General features: G+C 41.6%; 2 protein-coding genes across 3 annotated transcripts in view; both read right to left on the bottom strand.

Moving 5' to 3' along the window:
* Positions 1-51: 51 nt before the first annotated feature.
* On the bottom strand, positions 52-12,415 carry spata6 (spermatogenesis associated 6). The gene is made up of 11 exons (XM_079267817.1): positions 12,289-12,415; positions 11,486-11,623; positions 10,949-10,997; positions 10,775-10,816; positions 10,525-10,649; positions 9,188-9,268; positions 5,587-6,027; positions 4,419-4,515; positions 3,905-3,945; positions 3,530-3,633; positions 52-1,447 (listed from the first exon to the last, which is right to left on the bottom strand). The coding sequence occupies exons 1-11, from the start codon at positions 12,373-12,375 to the stop codon at positions 1,342-1,344; spliced, it is 1,311 nt and encodes a 436-aa protein (XP_079123943.1). The 5' UTR covers positions 12,376-12,415; the 3' UTR covers positions 52-1,341.
* A 495-nt stretch (positions 12,416-12,910) lies between these two features.
* agbl4 (AGBL carboxypeptidase 4) overlaps positions 12,911-18,861 on the bottom strand; it is a gene marked incomplete at its 5' end in the record, with an annotated part of 232,391 nt that continues 226,440 nt past the window's right edge. For both annotated transcript variants that reach the window (XM_079267619.1, XM_079267620.1), the window contains 2 exons: positions 12,911-13,134; positions 13,268-13,361. In XM_079267619.1, the coding sequence (XP_079123745.1) occupies positions 13,038-13,134; positions 13,268-13,361 (191 nt within the window). In that variant the 3' untranslated portion in view covers positions 12,911-13,037. The remainder of the gene's footprint in view (positions 13,135-13,267; positions 13,362-18,861) is intronic.

Below are 18,861 nucleotides of genomic sequence, written 5' to 3'. Positions count from 1 at the left end.
ACGTATAGCTCTGTTTTTGTAATTCTGAAAAAAGGAAGTTGAAGAAGATGATCACAAAACCTGAAACAAAGCATGATATGATATTAAATACGGTGTTAAAGAAGCTGACATAAGCAGCACACTGACTGCAATGGTCCCACAAAGAGAAAGCAGCATCATCAGAGGATGACATTTGTCACATTCAGACATATGAATTAACTATTAAAGGTTGGTCAACTTCTTCAAAAACATTTTTTATATTTCTGTTAGCTACTTTCATAGGAAAGGAGTCGGCAACACTGGGCTGGATTTTTTTGTCTGATTTATTTACTTTGAATCCAACATTCTTGCTAGTTTCTCCAGATTACCCAGCCTGCCTTTAAGCAGCTAGATCAGGGGTGTCCAAACTTTTTTCAAAGAGGGCCAAATTTGATAATGTGAAAATGCCCAAGGGCCAACAGTCCCTGCTGACATTATTTTAAACAATACAAGTAGCCTATACATACATTGTTATTTTAGCATTTTATTTTCAATGACAGCAAATAGCAATGTAACCAAATGTAAGCATTCATGTGTGAACACATCTCAACAACTATTCTGCCTTTCTTTCACATCTTGAAAGTCAGATAACAAAGAACAAGCCATCTAAAAGCTAATTACATAGGAACCGATCAATATTCTCACCTCAAGACAATCTTAAATATGACTTAGTGAGGGTGATGAAAAGTTGTCTAACATTTAAATTCAACACACATGAAACAGGCTCACGAAAAAAATCAAGTTGTCTCTTCGTATCTGATGATAGCTCTTCAGTGTTACGAGCCAGGCAAACATTAGCAAACTCTGTCTTCTTCTCGGGGCAAATGTTTTCTGCTATTTTCATAACACAATCTTTGATAACCTCACATTCCGTAAAAGGTTTGTCATGTTTAGCAATTACCACGGCCACTCCGCAGCTTACTTTGATGATGTTTTTCAGCATTACTTTTCCTCTTAAATCTCTTGAGTCTCTTGTAGCTGCTGGCTCTTTGCGACCGTCTTGTCGCTCTTTTGTGTTGTGAGAGCTGAGCCCTGAACAATCCATCATGTCTCCTGTTTCTCACACACACAACTTTGCTTCTTTATACCGGAGCCAATTCCACACACAGCTGATGGGTGGGAGGGAAGCAGTGCGGCTGTGCTGCAAATTGATTTCCTTTTCAGAGAAACGACGACAAACGCAGCGCAGCAGGTGCTGGGAAGGTTTGCATTTTAAATGAACGTCAAAGGGAGATAAATGAAGCTACACCTGTGTGTGTGTGTGAGACGTTTTGACTCACTGACTGATACAATTGTTCTGTGAAGAATCAGCCGATCAGGAAGTTAAAGGTCCACGGTCACTTGGTTGTCCCAGGTGGATTTGTGTGTCTGCAGAATCCTCTCGACTCTGCTGTGGATCTGCTCGCAGTACGATGGACTGGGCTGGAGCCTGAGCGGTAAAAAAGACATGTTAAAAACCCATAAACAACTTAATTAACTGAGTTAGCCATGTAGACCTACAGCAATTTGGGTTGATGTACAGCTCTGTATTGATCTTACATCAGATACTATGACTTTTTTCAACATTTTTCAAGTTACTATTCTGTGACTTTGACACACTATACATGCTATAATATGACTTGATATGAATGCATTCAACAAGATATACTATGACCTTTTTTTAATACTATGACTTTTGTTTGAGTACTATTTCGATACTTCACTACAGGGGTATTCAAATATATTTCAACGAGGTCCAGTTTAAGATAACTTCCTAAACTGACTTTTGTATGATTTATTTACATGATATACTTTACAATATAATATAGTATGTCTTCTAATGACTTAATTATAATAGACTATAGCCTGTTTTCATGACATATTTTTATGTCATAACATGACTTCTTATTACATTTTCTATACGTCACAAATTCATAGTATAAATGAAAAATGTCATCCTTGAGTCCAAGTGGACGTTAGTGACTATTTTGAAGAAATTGGCATTCAAATTCAAGAGAATGGGACGGACGGAGGAACTGATGGATGAGTGCAAAAGAACGGTTGACTGAACGGAAGGAAGGACAAACTGTAAACATCGCTCCGGCCACGACTGTAGGAGGCAATAGAGTCACAATGTTGTATGCCATGAAAAATGTCATATTGCGTACTGTGACAATGTCAATACAAGGTTTTGTAAAAAATCAAAGTCATGTTTGTTATAAAAAAGTACTATTCTTTTACATTTTTATGACATACAATACTATTATAGGTATTATACGACTGTGGCTAAGTGGAGAGCAGGGCCGGCGGTTCGATCCCCGGCTCCGCCAGTCGCATGTCGATGTGTCCTTGAGCAAGACACTTGCAAGAGGTTCTCACAGTTATTCCTTTTGTCCACTAGTCTGTGCTGTAACCCAACACAAGATGTGCGAGTGGATGCACAAGTGAAACCACCAGCACACCGAATTGATACTTTTAAAAAAACTTTGAAATAATTTACATTTTTCCCCTCTACTTTCTACCTTTTGTGCAAAAAAGATTTAAAAAAAAAGTAATTTCACAATTGACAAAACAAATGGTGCATTGCATCTGGAGGCATACATGTGCTTGATCATCAAAGTGTCTTAAAGTTGACCACGGGCAGTTACGCAATCTTGAATTGACAGACAGACAGAAGTGAACAGTAATGAATTTCAGTATTGCCTCTCGACCCCGTCTATTTGCTGGGAGTGAAGAGGTGATGCTGGCTGGCTGGTGTCTTGACCTGGCTCACAGTTTGGGAATGGAAGCTTTTCATCTGTAATCAGATAAACTCGCTACCTGCTTCAAAAAGTCATCAAGGACAAATCATCCAGAGACATGAATAGACTGAGACTTCAGGGCTTAGGGAGCAAATGTTGCCACTGGCATCTGTCACTTTCTTTATAGATCAAAGATTGGTGGGGAGACGTGCCCCTCTCCCTGTCAGCGGGAATCTACCAAGGCTTGCTCTAATCTCCCACCCTGCTACTCCAGTCGCGTTTTCAATTGAGAGAAAAGTATCATTCATTTCCTACAATTTACTCTGCACTTTAAGATTGTCTATTGATTTTAATGTTTACTTATGGACTGAGCAGTAGGGAAGGGGAGAGGAGAGCACAAACAAACAACGGAACATCGGTCGCGTTGGTGTGTTCAGCTCACAGCTGTCGTGATCGATGACAAGGTCTCTCGGAATGTATTAAAGCGTGCATCGGGTCAAATGCATCAGACTCGAGCTGAAACACAAATCAATACCATTTTCCTCTTTTGTTTTCCCTTCTCCCTGCCTCCTCACTCAGTAATGAACAAACATGACAAGACATCAGCTTCTGTAATTTAAGAGGTGGAGGGGAAATCATCCTGCCTGTCGAGTGTGATCAAAATTAAAGATTGGCTGTGTATGAGCGCACACACACACACACACACACACACGGGATTGCCACGCTTTTTTCTTGTTAAAGTGACTGATTGTAACATATTTCTCAAGAGTTGCATTTTGTAGAGAGTTTACCTTTCTCTGAGGGAATAGCTGAGATTCAGAGGACTTCTGGTCTTGGCTTCAAGTCTGGACCGTGTCTCTGGAGACAACTGGGCCCTCACAGAACCCGACGTCACCTGGAAGAGGTCACGGGGCTGCGGTGATACAGCTTTATAGCAACATGAACATCAAACGTTCAACCATATTTAATTACTTTCACTTTACAACTTTTTGTGGGCAGAATGACATGATTCCTTTGAATGAAAGTGGCATGTTAGAATCACTTCAGAATACTGAAAGAACAGTTGTGTGATGACAGGATGTCATTCGGTTAGTCGGGCTTGGAGTACGAGTACCTACAGTGACATTGTGTCATTTGCTGGTTTGAAGTGTTATAATGAGACTTACTGTGGCTGCTCTTGGTCTGTAACTCCCTTGGAGAGAAGAATCTACGATGACAAAGACAAGTTAGAAGTTTTATGGAAACAGAAAACTCAGCTTTTTGACTGGAAAACATCAACAGTACTTTTTAAATGTTAAAAAGAGTTTATTCCTTAAACATAAACAGGTGCAAGTGAAAGCTGTGAACAGAACCATGTGTCATCTGTGTATACTTAGTGTAGATTGGCACCTAACGGTTATTACACATATGACAAAAGAAACGCCATTTTATCATTGTCGACATCCTCAGACAAGCTAAACAACCCAAATATATAGAAACAGCCTATTATGTATTTTGAAAGACTTCACCCCGTCTTACCACGAAGACGTAAACCACATCAAATACAGTTCCACAACACAACCAATCTTCAAATATTAGAGCAATTATTTGCAAACGTGTTTTCTGCAGCAAGTATAGCATGACCGTAGGTATGTAACGATACACGTGTGTGAGTTTGTGCATGTGGCTGTGAAGGCCTACCTGTGTGATCAGCTGTGAAGCTGACCGAGTGTCGATGGATACTCCCATCCCGTGGAGCGGAGGAAGGACTTCCCCTCACACGACTGCAAAGAGGGACCTGGTGGAGACAACAACAGAAATACAATCAGACAACATCATGAACACTGTTGTAGTTTAAATTCTGTCTGCATCCTGATACTGACACATAAATCAATCACACAACAAGAAATGACATGACATTAATCACATTTTTTAGGTTGTGCAGAATAAAAGTAAAGTTGCACAACAAACAACAATGTTGCCACCATATGTCTTTCATGTCACCGCCAAACAATTTCACCAAACAGCTTGCAATGAGGCACACAGAAGACAAGGTGGGGAACGTGCTTCCTCTCCCCAAACAAACGGTGAGTCGAGGCTCTGATAATGCATTCACCATGGGGCTAAGCTACTTCATTAGCTATCCATTTGTTAATTGCAGCTTGACTCTCAATTACTCGGGTTAATCACAGACGGAACATTCCCCCAGGAAAACCAGAGCAGCAGACACGCGCTCCTCTCTTTAATAAAACTTCAATTGTAAGTAAATTCCATTAATGTGTGTGACGAAAACAAACAACTCTCTACCTAATCATTTCTTTAATAACAGCATGTTAGTGGATATTCATACCTGAGGATTAAATTTGATGTAAATGAAGAAGCAGGAATACAGAGAGGGGGGGGGGGGGGTAGCAGAGGGAGGGAGGCTTGTGTTGTTCTTGTCCATCAGCTGAATATTCCCCATGGCTGTGTGATTGCAGAATCACTCCCTTTTATGTGCAGATATCTCAGAGCAGTGATTCGACCATAATTGAAGTGTTTTAAACAGCCTAAATCCAGGACTGTGCTATCACAGCTCTCAGTGAGGATAATAGGCTATATTACATGAGCATACAGTGAAGCGTTTTCATGACGTCAAAATCCATTAACGGCTCAGGTAAAAAGATTAACACTGCTCTCTTAATCTGCCCACTAGATTATGTTACATTTTGGGGAAGCTCCCACTGAGGGTTGAACTACATCAATTCAGGATCCCGTTCATTTGAACCCCCGTCCACAGAACACGTGTTGTATTAGCATTAAACAAACCACCGCGTCACTTTTTTGTCACTAGGTTGCAGGTTGGAGGAATATATCGAATGTTACCAACCAAGAAGGGCGGCTGGCTCTCGGTCTCCTTCCTGAAGCGGTGAGGCCCCAGATGGAGGTGGCCCAGCCGCTGCCTGGTGTCCTCTGACAGCTGGCACATCTTGCGGTGAGTGTAAGGGGACAAGGCACGAGTCCTCGAGGAAACGGTGGGCTGGTGGTAGCCAGAGTCCACAAAAACTCCAGAAGAAGTGCGTTTTCCTTCCTTCTTGTCTTTTTGGGGCCTTTGGACAGATGTGGATGAAGAAGGGGAGTGTCTGGATGTTGAGGACGGTGCAGAGTTTGTGATTCTGGCCTCAACTTTGAGCCTTTCCTTCCCAGCTTTACAGGAGACACGGTTTGCGCCATCTATTTTGGAGGAATTCCCGTCGTATGGCGAAGACTTCTTCGCTGAACTCTGTCTGGATGGGGTTAAAGATGGCCTCGCTGGAGAAAGACAGCAGGTCTAGGGGTGCAGGGACAGAACACGAGAGAGCGAAATGTTGATGTATTTTGTCAAACAAGCCTCCATTTTAAAAGGTGACACATAACATTTGTCTCAGCAGTTTAGATTTCTATGCAGATCAAAAACACTGTTCCTTTACACACGCGTCAGACATTTCATCCATTAAGGCAGCTGATCTCACTCCCGACACAGACTTGTTCTCCCTGGACGAAAGCATTAAAGCATTACAGCATTAGCTAAATCATTCAGCTTAAGTGTGACAACAACAACAGCTCTCGCAGTCGGCACTGCCATGGAGACAACCTCTGCAGAATTACTTTAATAACTCTAATGGCCGCTAACATCGTTCTCCGATGCAATATCCCACTTCCTGCGGGTAATGCCAACCGGGGATAAATAAGTTACGATAAAATGTTAATTGCATTTGATGGCCATCTCCAGTCTAATATGATAAAGAGGCATTACCCGGCTGTAAAACAAAGATAATCTAAATGCTAATTCGGTAAGTCACACACAATTAAAACTATTTTTGGGAGAAACTAAATAACAAATAAATTATTATCGAGGTTGCCATTTGAGATTGGTCCGATTTAATAAAATGAAGCACATCTAACACCATGTCTGACTTCTCTCAGCTCTTCTGTCTGTTCGTCACTGGATGATTCGCTGCTACGTTCACAACTGGAGAGCAGTGCTTTGAGCTAAAATGCTAAGTTCAGCATGCTAACCACATCCATGCTCACAATAGCAATGCTAATATCCGAACGAGATCATTCAGTCAAGACCAACGTGGTGGGCTGACAGTCTGACAGTCAGCTGGACCAGCTGACTAAGAAGGCCGGCCCTACTTGCTATCATGGCTAAAAGTGACTTTTGGATTAAAAATGTTTTCCAATGAGGATCACAACAATTAACCAAAGATAAGAGCACCCAAATATCTGCAAAGAAAGACTAAGACATTGCTGTATATATTCATCACAACAGTTTCAGAGGTTTTGTGGAGGTTGCGTTCACTCTAAAGTCTCTATTAAAACAGGACCGGGTTTGTCAGCCGGGTGGGCAGGCAGTCGGGGAGATGCGGATGCTGAGGAGCCATTAGGAGGAGAAAATGGAGAAATTCTCCTGTCTGACAGCCACAGCGGTGCTCTGATCCAGACATCCCCCCGAGGGGCCAGGAGAACACTCTGGCAATCTGCTTGGCTGTCAATGACATCCCATTTAAACAAATAGCTCAGGTTACCGCACCTGGGAAATGCATGGCAGTGTTTTTGCCACAACATGCCAACTGCTGTGTGATGGATCATGTTACAAACAGGACTGTTTAAAAGAGGTTTTCATTCTTACTCGTGTTTTGAAGTGACACTCTTTTTTTGAGTCTAGATTTGGAGCATTACTCTACCATCTGCTGACATTACCTCTGCACCAACATGTATTCAGAGTCACACAAGACCATGAAGCAAATACAATATTTGGGGTCCAACAATTGCCCCCATCGTCGACAAAATTGGGGCATTTCTAAGATTTCGGGGGGTACTTATAAAAATGAATAATTAGTGAATGAAGTTGCTGTTTATTGAGGCAACAAACAATTATTTTCACTGTCAATTAATCTGCCAATTACTTTCTAGACTATTCATTTTGTCTATAAAATATCCCAGTTTCTCAAAGTTCAAGGTGACGTCTTTAAATGTCTTGTTCTGTCAAATCTCCATATTTCAGAGGGTTAAAAACAATATTTTCTGCAATTTTTGCATTAAAAATAATTACTGTAATGATTAACTAATTATCGAAACAGTTGATTCGTGTTCTGTCCATCGACTCATCGATGTGTCAACTCGTCATAATGTGAAGTGATCCCAGATTAAAATGTATGCAGTAATCACCACCATGAGTGAATAAAAAGCATGCTGTTGCTGTTCCTAAGAGAGATGTGCAATCATCTGTTAGTGCAAAGCTGGAGACAGTTCTAATTATTTCGGCTCTTAAAAGACTTTTAACATGTATAATGCATTCGTTAATACAGAGTTCAGAAAATGACTGCAGTTGAAAACCTTTGCATGCTTCATCTCATCCCCAAATTTAGCTACACACACAAGTACACACACATCTGTTTTTTTAATCTTGGGGGCTGTTTTTGCCCCTCGATCATTTTTGCCCCACTTAATTCTTGACACTGCCATGAAGGAGTAGATTCAATTTAAGTCGGTCTGCAACGAAGAATTATTGTCATTATCAATTACAATTTCCTCAAGCCCAATGTCCATGTTGTCTGACCAACAGTCTACAACGTAGACAAATTAAAGCAGTAAATCCTCACGACTGAGAAGGTCGAACAAGAAAATGTTTTGCTCGAACAAAATAATGATTTTGCCAAGACAATTGATTTTGTTAGTTTTTTGAAGAAGGCATCAGTGGATGAGCACATGAGAACTTGGGAGTCCCCATACAAGTGAAAGAAAGAGAGCGAAGGAGTCAGAAAAGTGATTTCAAGCCGCTGCGCACGGTTGCCCTTAAACATCCACGAGGACACGGTAGCAGAGATACAGCTGACCCTCATATCAGATCGTTAACGTAAAAAAACAAACTGACTGACTGGATAGTTCTGTGACAAATAGTGTGTAAACTCCCATCTAGCCAGCGAGAGAGAGAGAGAAGCCTCGCAATCAACCTCACAGATCTGCCTCCCCGTAATTACATTCACAAGGAGAGAACAGACACCCTTGAAACATTGCCAGTATGGATAGATGCAGTAGCCATGGCAACAATAGAAGGTGGGTATGTATGGTGGAAACAGAGAAATGTGATGGCGAGCGATACCGCTCATTAGAGCCGTCTTGAGGTTCATTTTTACTGTTGTAATGCCGAGTATGAAGCTGTGATGTGTTCAAACTCAACACATTTCGAGCTGATGAACACACACAGTTTACTTGACTTGTGAGGAGCACTTTGAGGGGTTTTAACTGTTTACATGTTGACCAAAGACCATGAACACACACCAGAATGTAATTACAAAAGACCAAAGTGTTTTACAAATCAACAACAGAAATAAAGCAAAGACAAAAGCAGACAAAAGGTCCAACAAATTTGAAAAACGTGCATCTCCGTGTGTGTGTTAAGGTACGTTAACATGTATGAGATGTAATGAAAAGGACACACTTACAGGTGAGGAAGGCGAGCCGTCTCCCCCATCACTCTCTTCTATGACCGATGTCGTGGCAAACTCCACTTTGAGGGAGATTCCCTAGAGGGAGAGGGACAATAGGTACAAACACAACACCTATAACAGGGAGATTAAGACAAACAGACATAACAGCACTGCTTGGACCACCAATTTACACTCGCACATCTTCAATCTCTGCCTGACTGGAGGAAAACAAAATTGCAGAAAAGAGAAAGGCTCCAGTGACGTTTAAATAATATGGCATTTGGAAAGAGACATGTAAATTGGTAGGTAGGCCTCAAACAGAAACACATAAAAGCAATGGTGAGGGGAATGGTGTTTAAAGACATTTAAATATGCCAGTTAGTGCCTCGGAGGACAAGGGGAGGAGAGAAAAGCAACCCGCGGGAGGTAGGGAGAGAAAGAGATGATATAAGAAGAGGAGGGAAAAGCAACAATGACAAGATGGAGAGTAAAAAGAGAGGTTCTGTCTGTGAAGCTCGATATGGAAAACACTGTTTTCTGAAGAAATTACTTCACTTTGTCGAAGACAAGCCAGTGCTTTTGAGTTGGTTATATTGGTACCTTCCTGTCATGTGCAGAGACATATGAGCCACAGAGATTAGGAAACTCACTTAAAGAAAGCAAAACTCTCCTCCAGTCTGTGGATGACACATGCAACGTCGGCGCCAATCAAGCCGGATCACAGAGCAGAATGTAGGGTCGCTGTGACATGCGAGCAACGTTTAAACGCATTACCCGACATCGCTCCTTTCAATAATTCAGCAGTGTGCAGCAGATCAGGTACTTTTGCAAGCATGAAATACACATGATACACCTGGAACCATATCTATAAAACTGCTAAAAGTAACATTTTGGTCTTAAGTGAAAAATAAAACTTTACTCCAAATAAAAATTTTTTGAAATGAAAGCACAGCTTTGTTTTTCTCTGTGATCATAATATTAACGTTTTTTCAAACCATAGATGTCTCTGCAGAATAACATAACTGAGTAAACTGTAAGGATACACGAATGTATACTATGGCAGCCATAGGGTGAAATCCATATCTCTAATTGGCTATTCCTTCTCTGAACATACATGTGATCAATCTGAATCAATTAAAGAGTTGCTCTTAAAAGCTACTTTTACACTTCTCAGTAAATAGAACTCACTTGATAAATGTGTGTCTTCTTGCTCAGCAAATAACTTTTTTACTCCTATGTTGACTCTTTGGAGAATTCCTCCGCACAATTATTAAAAGTTTTATGAAGCCGGGCGCAGGTGTTGGAAGGAGGGCTATGAAATAAATAAAATGAATAGATGGAAAGCAGCCTACAGGAAAGGAGGGCGATCTCTTCATCAGGATCTCTCTCTCTGCTGCTCTTTCTCTGGAGCTCAGTCTGGGACCAGGGTACAGGAAATCTCTGCTGTTGTCCTCCATTGTGGCTAAGAGTTCACCCTCTAAAAACCACAAAGACAGACAATAAACAGAAACACACGCCAAGTCAGAGATCCTGTTTTTGCAGAGTAGTGACTAGATACAGTGGGGACTTAAAATGCCCACATGGCATAATCAGAAAGCATACCTGGAGGCACCAACTGAATCAGCTCAAAAGATGTTGTGTCAGCTAAGAGGAAGGAAAGCACAAATAGACAGACTGTGAGCTAATGATCAGTATCAAAGCTAATAGCCGATACGCTTGCATGGCAGAGGATTCAGGGCTCAGAGACCAGGAAGCAAATCCCAGATGGCCGTTTACCTTCCAGGAGGTCAGCTACATCAGCAGGGTCAACAACGCCAGGGAAAGTCTGGTAAAACAGAGTACAGACAAAGCAGATCGATACTTATAACAAGGTGAGACAGACAGCTCTGCCAGCCTCCCAAGGGGAACGATGGCCTCTTTTATCGGGGGTTGAGCCCGTAATGTTCAAATTGGAGGGTCGCAAGTTTGAATCCGAAGACTTTAAAAGTAAGCCAGTAAAAGCCTGCAGCCGACGCGAGAGGAGGCGTCATAAACATGCGTAAAATAAAGAGAGAACAACTTCTAGGATGTAGATTTCTTGAGCCTTACTCTTTTGTAAGTAAAAGTACAATGAACATGTATTAGTAGGATCCCACAGAAAGTTTGGGATGTGACCTAAAGACATGTGATATGCATCCCTGTTTTATGTTGGAGAAAAATGCACGATTCAAACATGCAACATCCAAACATCTCTCTTGCTAAATCTGAGACAAAAAAAAATCTCCACAGACACAGTAATTCTACATCTTGTAGCAGTTTATTTATAATTCTCACCTTGACAAAAATCATTTTATTGTGGAAGAGTAAAGGGAACACAGGGGGCAAACAGGGAGTCTTCCTGTACTGGCCCATGACACACACGCTGAGGTAGACATCGTTGTTTTTAGTCAGGAGCACTCCTGGACATGTGACCTGTGTAATGACACAACATGAATCTTATTATACATGAAGACAGCATGAACTGGTGCTATAGCAACCCGGCCTTTGAAGATGAACACGTCTAAATCTATTTTTAAAAAATGTGCTGGAAACCACAAGTGTGCAATCCTCTGAGGAAGTATCCACATCAGTGGGACCTTCTTCTTTTTTTAAACCCGCAAATTGAATAAACTAAATTGAATTGCTTTGATATAATTAACGCTACTAGGTGGAAATGAGACCGATCAGCTTCCAAACTGATCCACAGTTGCTGCACATCGAAGGAAACATTTTTAAAAAACAGTGAGCTCAAATGAGTTGTAACTTAATAAATATGCCTCACAGACATTTTAACCTTTTGCTCAATATGTAAAGCCTTATGTTCTAATATTTATAATGTCAAACTCAGGAGGATTTAGTAAAATGCACTTCTAGTGAGCTAAATACGTTAGTAATATGTAACGCTAGAGCATAAACGTTTAACCGGTAGCTAACACTTTAAGTTACGACCATTAACAGTTAGTTAGCTAACGGTAACTGTTATTTATAGAACGTTAAGGAAACGGAAGAGACCGTAAACTCGCGAGCTAGCTCGCGTTAACTACGCTACGTCAGTTTCTGAGTTGTGTTACGTAGGAGCAGCGTCAGGATGCACTTACGGTCTGAATGTCGAGGTACACGGTACATTTCAGAGACTTATGCTGCACCGTCGTGGAGGAGAAATTCTTCTTCTTCATTGAAGCCATTCAGACAACTTTTCAAAGTTCGTCGTCATAGATGCCAGACAGCCACAGTCAGAGCGGATGCACCAGTCATGTGACCAAGAGGTGACCAATCAAAAGCTCTCTCTACACGTCACAATCACGGTTAAATCTCATCTCATCCCAAATGAGCCTACATGAGCGTAAAGAGATATGTATACAATGTAATAATACAGCGAAATAGAAGTTCTTGAAGGTCTCACTTATATAGAAGCAATCACTAATGTTGTCAGTATCGATATAAGAGAGACAATTATTAAGTGATTTAGTGTGACTAATTATAGTGACTAATAGTATATAGTGACTCATTATAATACCAACAGAGATAACATAGCATAACACCATAGTCATGAAATAAGTTAGTAACAACAGGGAAACATGCATTTATTTACAATAGTATAGACAACAAAAAGGAGCTGCTGAATGAAGGCCACAGATGGACTTTAGATCCCTTCAATAATCCACGTTTTATAGCCATTAAATAACCCAAGAGGAAGCTTGTTCTGATTTTAGTCCTGCAAGTACCAGTCATCCCACTGTTACAAATCTGTGAAAATAAGTCTTTATAGCCAGGGAGATGTGGAGCTTCTAAAGGCAATGAAGTGTGAAGGATCCTCCTGCTACGGTGCTCTGCGTTTTATCCATGCTCAGTGCCTGACACCCTGGCTCTTCTCCCTTTCTCTGTCTGCTGCGTCTCTGCCAACGCCGTTGCCCTTTCTGTTACCGTTGCCTGCCACCTCAGAGCTGGAGACAAAAACATATCAATATGAGTGACTGAGATGAGATGGTAGGTTATAGTTCAGGAAACAGCAAAACCAAAATACTTTTGCGTATTTCAATTTTATATTCACTTATTCATAATGCCATACTGCTTTACCTTTGAATGTGAATTGGTCTGTTGTCCTTGATGAGGTTGTTGAGTTTGTAGTAATCCAGGAAGGTTCGAGCAACATTCCTGCCCAGTTTGGTGTCTGAGGACAGGGAGTTAAAGCTAACTGTCTTTGGAAGAGGTGGACCCATCATTGTTGTTAGTTCCACCTGTGATCTTACTGCTATGACAAGTCAAAATGTTTGTTGTAAAAAATAAAAATAAAAAAGGTGTATGAATCTGATTCATTTGGGAACAATAAAAGAAAAAAAACACGAGTGACTAAAAGTGTTTTCATCCATAACAGATACAGTTCAAAGGCCCACAGTCTGAGATAAAACCAATCAAAAGTCAACTTTAGTGTCCAATAATACTTCAGACATTCATGATTTTTCATATATATGATGTATATGTGTTCGAGATTCTGAGTATGTTTTACATAAAGTTATTTTAAAAAGCCTTTGCGACATTACCAACACACCCAGTTAGGTACAGTAAATAACTAGAGACTATAGCAACTGAAGAAATGAGCAGTGTAAATCCTCAAGGTACAACACGTCTGAATTAAGTGAGGCTAAATCAAATGTATTTCTCTTGTGTCAGCCAAATGCATGATGCTGTCATGAATCACACAAAAGCAATTACTTATACACTGAGGCCTTATTTAAATTCAGAGGTGAGCGCACACATCATCCCCCTGCCCAGTTGTCCCTCGCTACATTAGGGACAATATCAATAACTTCACTGCTTTAATAAAACAGCTGAGCGTCTATGAGTGCTGTCGCTAAGCCTGTGATCATTAGGCTTGCGGAGCAAGTAATGATGACAATCAGCTTCAGATAATGAAGTAGAGAACCACTGAATGCCAACGATGTTCCCAATCACTAAGAGTGAGGATATAGCAAATAGAGATGAATAAGAACGATGTCGCTAACAGAAATAAATTTGATCGATTCACTGGGAAAAACAACATCAATATCAGCTGCCAATCTACTTATCCACCCTTTTAGACATATGTCCATCGACCTTATTCCATCATCCTCCATGCAGAAAGCACATTCATACCGCTCATATAGATCCCAACACAAAACAAACAATAACACAAATGTTTTTCCCTATTTCCAGGCATTGATGTTTGGCTGCCTCCATTCTTCACCCGGCTGGAGCATGATGGAGCAACACAAAGACATAATCTGTCACTTTCCCCTGTCATTACCTTGTTGATACTCAGATACGGCCTGTCATTCGCTGGACTATTTATCTGTCACAAACGCGTGATTGAAACAACTGGCATACAGAAAAAGATAAGAAAAAAAGATGGAGATTCTGTCATTTTTATTTTGTATTTTCCAATTTCTCGTAATGACCAAAAAATGACCCGAACATAAATCCTGGTTGCTATAAAGATGAAAATCTATTGTTCAAAGCCTGTTAAATTGTAAACCATTCATCCTTGGTTTGAACAGGTTGTCTGGGCATACACTTCAGCTTTGTAGTTTGTCATACCTCAAGCAAAACACACACACACACACACACACACACACACACACACACACACACACACACACAAGCACAAGGGTATACCTGGTATAAGTAAGGCCTGTAAATATGCAAGCAAGCCCCTCTGTAAAGTCTGCCACCTTGGCCTTTGAAGGTGTGTTTTTGCGTATGTTCGGGAGTTTGCACAGGACTTCATTTTTCACGCGGCAGGCTGATGGCAATGCTCTCCACACGACTCCAGAGTCTATATTTACACCCCATCTGGCTGTTTGTCTGTGAGTCCTGCATCAGGCCAGACTTGCTGTGAGTGAGAGTGTGTGTGTGTGTGTGTGTGTGTGGACCGCACAGGCTGTCTCATAATAGCTAGCTGATGATACTGATTATGACGAGATAAAACTACAGATGAACAAACTAAGGTTATGTCATTCTGAATCTCACTTCAATGCTAATTTGAATGCATAATAGTTATAAACAACACTGGGAGCCATGCAAGCAGGACAGCTGAGCCTTGAGCTTAATGGAAACAGCCTGCTATCTCACAAAGACAATGCTAACCTGCTGATCTTTAGCAGGTATAATGCTCACCATGGTCACCATCGTAGCTTAGCATGTTACCATGATTGCTAATTATCAGTAAACACAAAGTACAGCTGAGTGCTGCTCGGAATGTCTTACTTTATGTCGCCAAAGATCTTGACATATTACATTTTCTACCTGATGATGGAGCTAGATGTAAAGTTAAGTGATCAGCAAAGTTATTATAGTTCATCCTGAGGGGGACATGAATGCGTGTAGCAAATGTCATGGCATTTCCCCCAGTAGATATTGAAATGTCACAGTATAAGTGAAAACTTTGACCTGCTGGTGGTGCTAGAGGAAAAGTCAGGAGATCATTAAAGTCATTAGGATTCATTCACTGGGAACTATGAATGTCTGTGCAACATTTCACAGCAATAAATCTGACAATCGTTGAGATATTTAAGTCTGAACTGAGGCGGTGGGCCAACTGACCGACTGTCAGGACACACTTTCCTATCTCTAGAGCTGCTGGCACAGCTTACATCAACACATCTGAATGTAGGTCGTTATTAATCTGCTACTTGTTGTTAAGAACTGATTCACACTCACAAATAGTCATCTTCAAGGACATAAACACACACTCACGTTTACCTGCGTACTCTAAACAAACAAACTCCCCTTGTATCCTCCTTCATTCTGACCTCAGGAAAGTTTTGGGTGTTTTCCTCCGTTCTCTTTCATCAGCAGAGCCCGGTGCCAGTCCTGAGCTCTTTGGCCAGGCACGCTCACGCTCAGCGACAAAAATATCTCCCGGACCCCACAGTGCGCAGATGGCCTCTCAGCTTGGCCTGTCACGACTCACCGTCTACTGCAGGAGGCTCCGTGATGGACGGTGGGCTTCTGAAGGAGAACTTCATCCGTGTGGCGAATGGTCGGAGACGCGGAGGATGCCCCGACTGCTGTCTGGCCCGTTGCCCGGGGGAAACCGTAGGGTTTGGAACGAGGCTGCTGCTGCAGCAGGAAGTGATGTGTGCGAGGGCCAGGAAACAGTTGGTGGGCTGTAGCTTGGATTACAGAGGTGAGGTGGTCGTGGAAATATCCATAAAAACTGCAGCTGCTTTAGTCCAGATCTACGCAGCCTCTTCTGAATTAACACTGAGACTAATAATGCTAGTATTGTTGAAACTTAATCATCAACATTATCATTATCAGTGTGATCATTATCCAGCTCCAGAGAGGTCAAAGAGGCGTCAGCACCTTGCCTGCCTGTCACTGAGGTGTGTGAGGCGTATTCTTTAACATCTCCGCACACATAACTGTCTTGTCTAATCAATAGCAGGTCATTGTCATGGCTCAAGGGCACGCCAGCTTCGGCGCTGATGAGATACGTGAGACAAAGGCGATTGGGACATGACTTGTTTACTGCAGCTGTTTACTGTCAGCACGCCATTTAGCGGCTTGCACCGCTATGTCCCCTGTGCCTGGTCCTGTAGGACAGACAGACAAGGTGACAATCAGGCAACAAGGCCCCCAGTGGACAAGACGCGCAGAGAATGCTGTCCAGATCGGACGGGAGTTAACAAGCAGACAAGCAGGGGACATTCAAGCCATCAATAAGATCCACTGACAGGTCCTGTCGCTGCACTGACACGTAGAGATCTAATTATCAATGCTAATTAAGAGCCTAGTCAACAACAGCAATACAGAAAGGGAGATTTTTGTCCAAGAGGAACGGTCACTGCCAAGGAGACAAGCTCTGAAACTTGAGTCGTAAAATGAAATACGTGCAAGAAAGGCTTGTGTTTTCTTACGGTGTGCACTCGCAGGAATAGCGACTCTTCTGATCTACAGTGTGCTGCTCTGAAAACAGAACATGGAAACTATTTTTATATTCCAATTATTATGTTTCTTTACAAAAGTTGCACTCATTTGTTGCTTAGAAAAGGCTGTGCTTTGTGTATACAAGTTATATATAAATATAAACAAAACGTACATACACACCTGTCTCATTGTGGTACCTGTGATTTATGACTTCAAGCCTCTCTTCGTGTTCTTTCTTATTAGCGCCATTATCCTGAAGGTATCACTTTTATAATGTCACAATCGTATCATCTCTTACTCATCAACTGTCACTTCACCCACTTTCAACTTTTACACTTTAACTGACAACTCCACTGCTTTAGTTACGGTTAAATGGTGAGTTCATCTATTTTCAGTGTTCACACGTTCAGCTCTACCACGCTTGATGATTTCATGTCATCTCAGACGGTGAAAGTCAGACTTCTTTCAGCATTTCCATGTCAACTGCCACTTCAACTGCTTTCAGTCATGCAACTGTTAAACGCCTCAACTGCAAATTTTCAACTCTGAGCACACTTTTCACAAAACGACTTTCTCAGACTCTCCGTGAACATCAACTTCATCAACCTTTAGAACAACGACCAAAACACAACTGGAGGTGTGTTCACGTATCTTTGTGAGTGCTCATGTGAGGACACCTGTTCATCTGAGCATACTGTCGCAACAATATTTGTGCAATCAACTGTGTTTTTAAATGTGTCTGCGTCTGCGCTCGCTTGCACGTGTGAGCACCGATCCATTTGTGCATGTCTGTGTGATATGAGTTGTATGATGTGTGGTACTGAAGCATATTTTGCCTCCAAGCCACTTCTGACAATCTGTCCATTGGGTGTCAGGTTCACTGATGCATACATATGTTCCACCGGCTAATCTGGTGTTTATAGAGTCCCACTGTTATGGCGAGGTGCACGTCAAACAGACGTAAGACACATGTAGAAAATGATGGCTACAAGTGTGTATGTCTTCGCCAACAGCACACAATCCTGCTGGATAACCCGACAATGACAATAGATGTGGATTATTTGAGTGACCATCTTCAATAAGAAGATCACTGTGTCAGAAGCCTCTACATGTCGTTTACTGAAAGAAAACATCAAATTTGTATGAATAAAACAAGAGACAAAAATGTACTTTTCTTCCTCTCAGAGTGAGAAGTTTGAAAATCTTGAAAATCTGCACATCTGTGCACTGACTGCAAAAAGCAACAGCTCAACCCAGCACCGGAAAAACAGGAGCGAAATCTTTCAGAGAAGGCGTAATGGCTTTTTAATGTTTTTGGATCATTCTTCAAAGTCACAGAGTCTCTCCACAATACAAAAAAAGCATCCACACCCACACCCACGCTACAAGGTAAGTAGGCCCCCCAAAGCTCACATGAATGCACGTACTGAACTCACACAACAGAAAGCGTCAAGCTGAGTTTTGAACGAGATCCCAGATTCTCTCAACCCTAAACCATTCCACTTTCCAGTTTAAACATCAGAGTCTGAACCGGAATTTCCGTCACAAAACGCAGCTGGTCCATGGAAAAAGAAAAACAGGCCAAAATATTACATTTTTGTTCTAGGACGTGGGATGTCAGTGAGACTAAAACTAACTTTAAGTGCAGTACGTCAGCATAAAAAAAAGAGCTACATACATAGGAGTAGGTACGCACATATGCACACGCACACAAGTGTTGATGATTCGAGGACAAAGAGAAGACAGACACACGGTGGAGGTTG

This window comes from Melanostigma gelatinosum (genome assembly GCF_949748355.1).
Source record: "Melanostigma gelatinosum genome assembly, chromosome: 4".
In the NCBI taxonomy this organism is placed as follows: Eukaryota; Metazoa; Chordata; class Actinopteri; order Perciformes; family Zoarcidae; genus Melanostigma; species Melanostigma gelatinosum.
The sequence above is the reverse complement of the archived record's forward strand: the minus strand, read 5'-3'. Positions and strand labels throughout refer to the sequence as shown.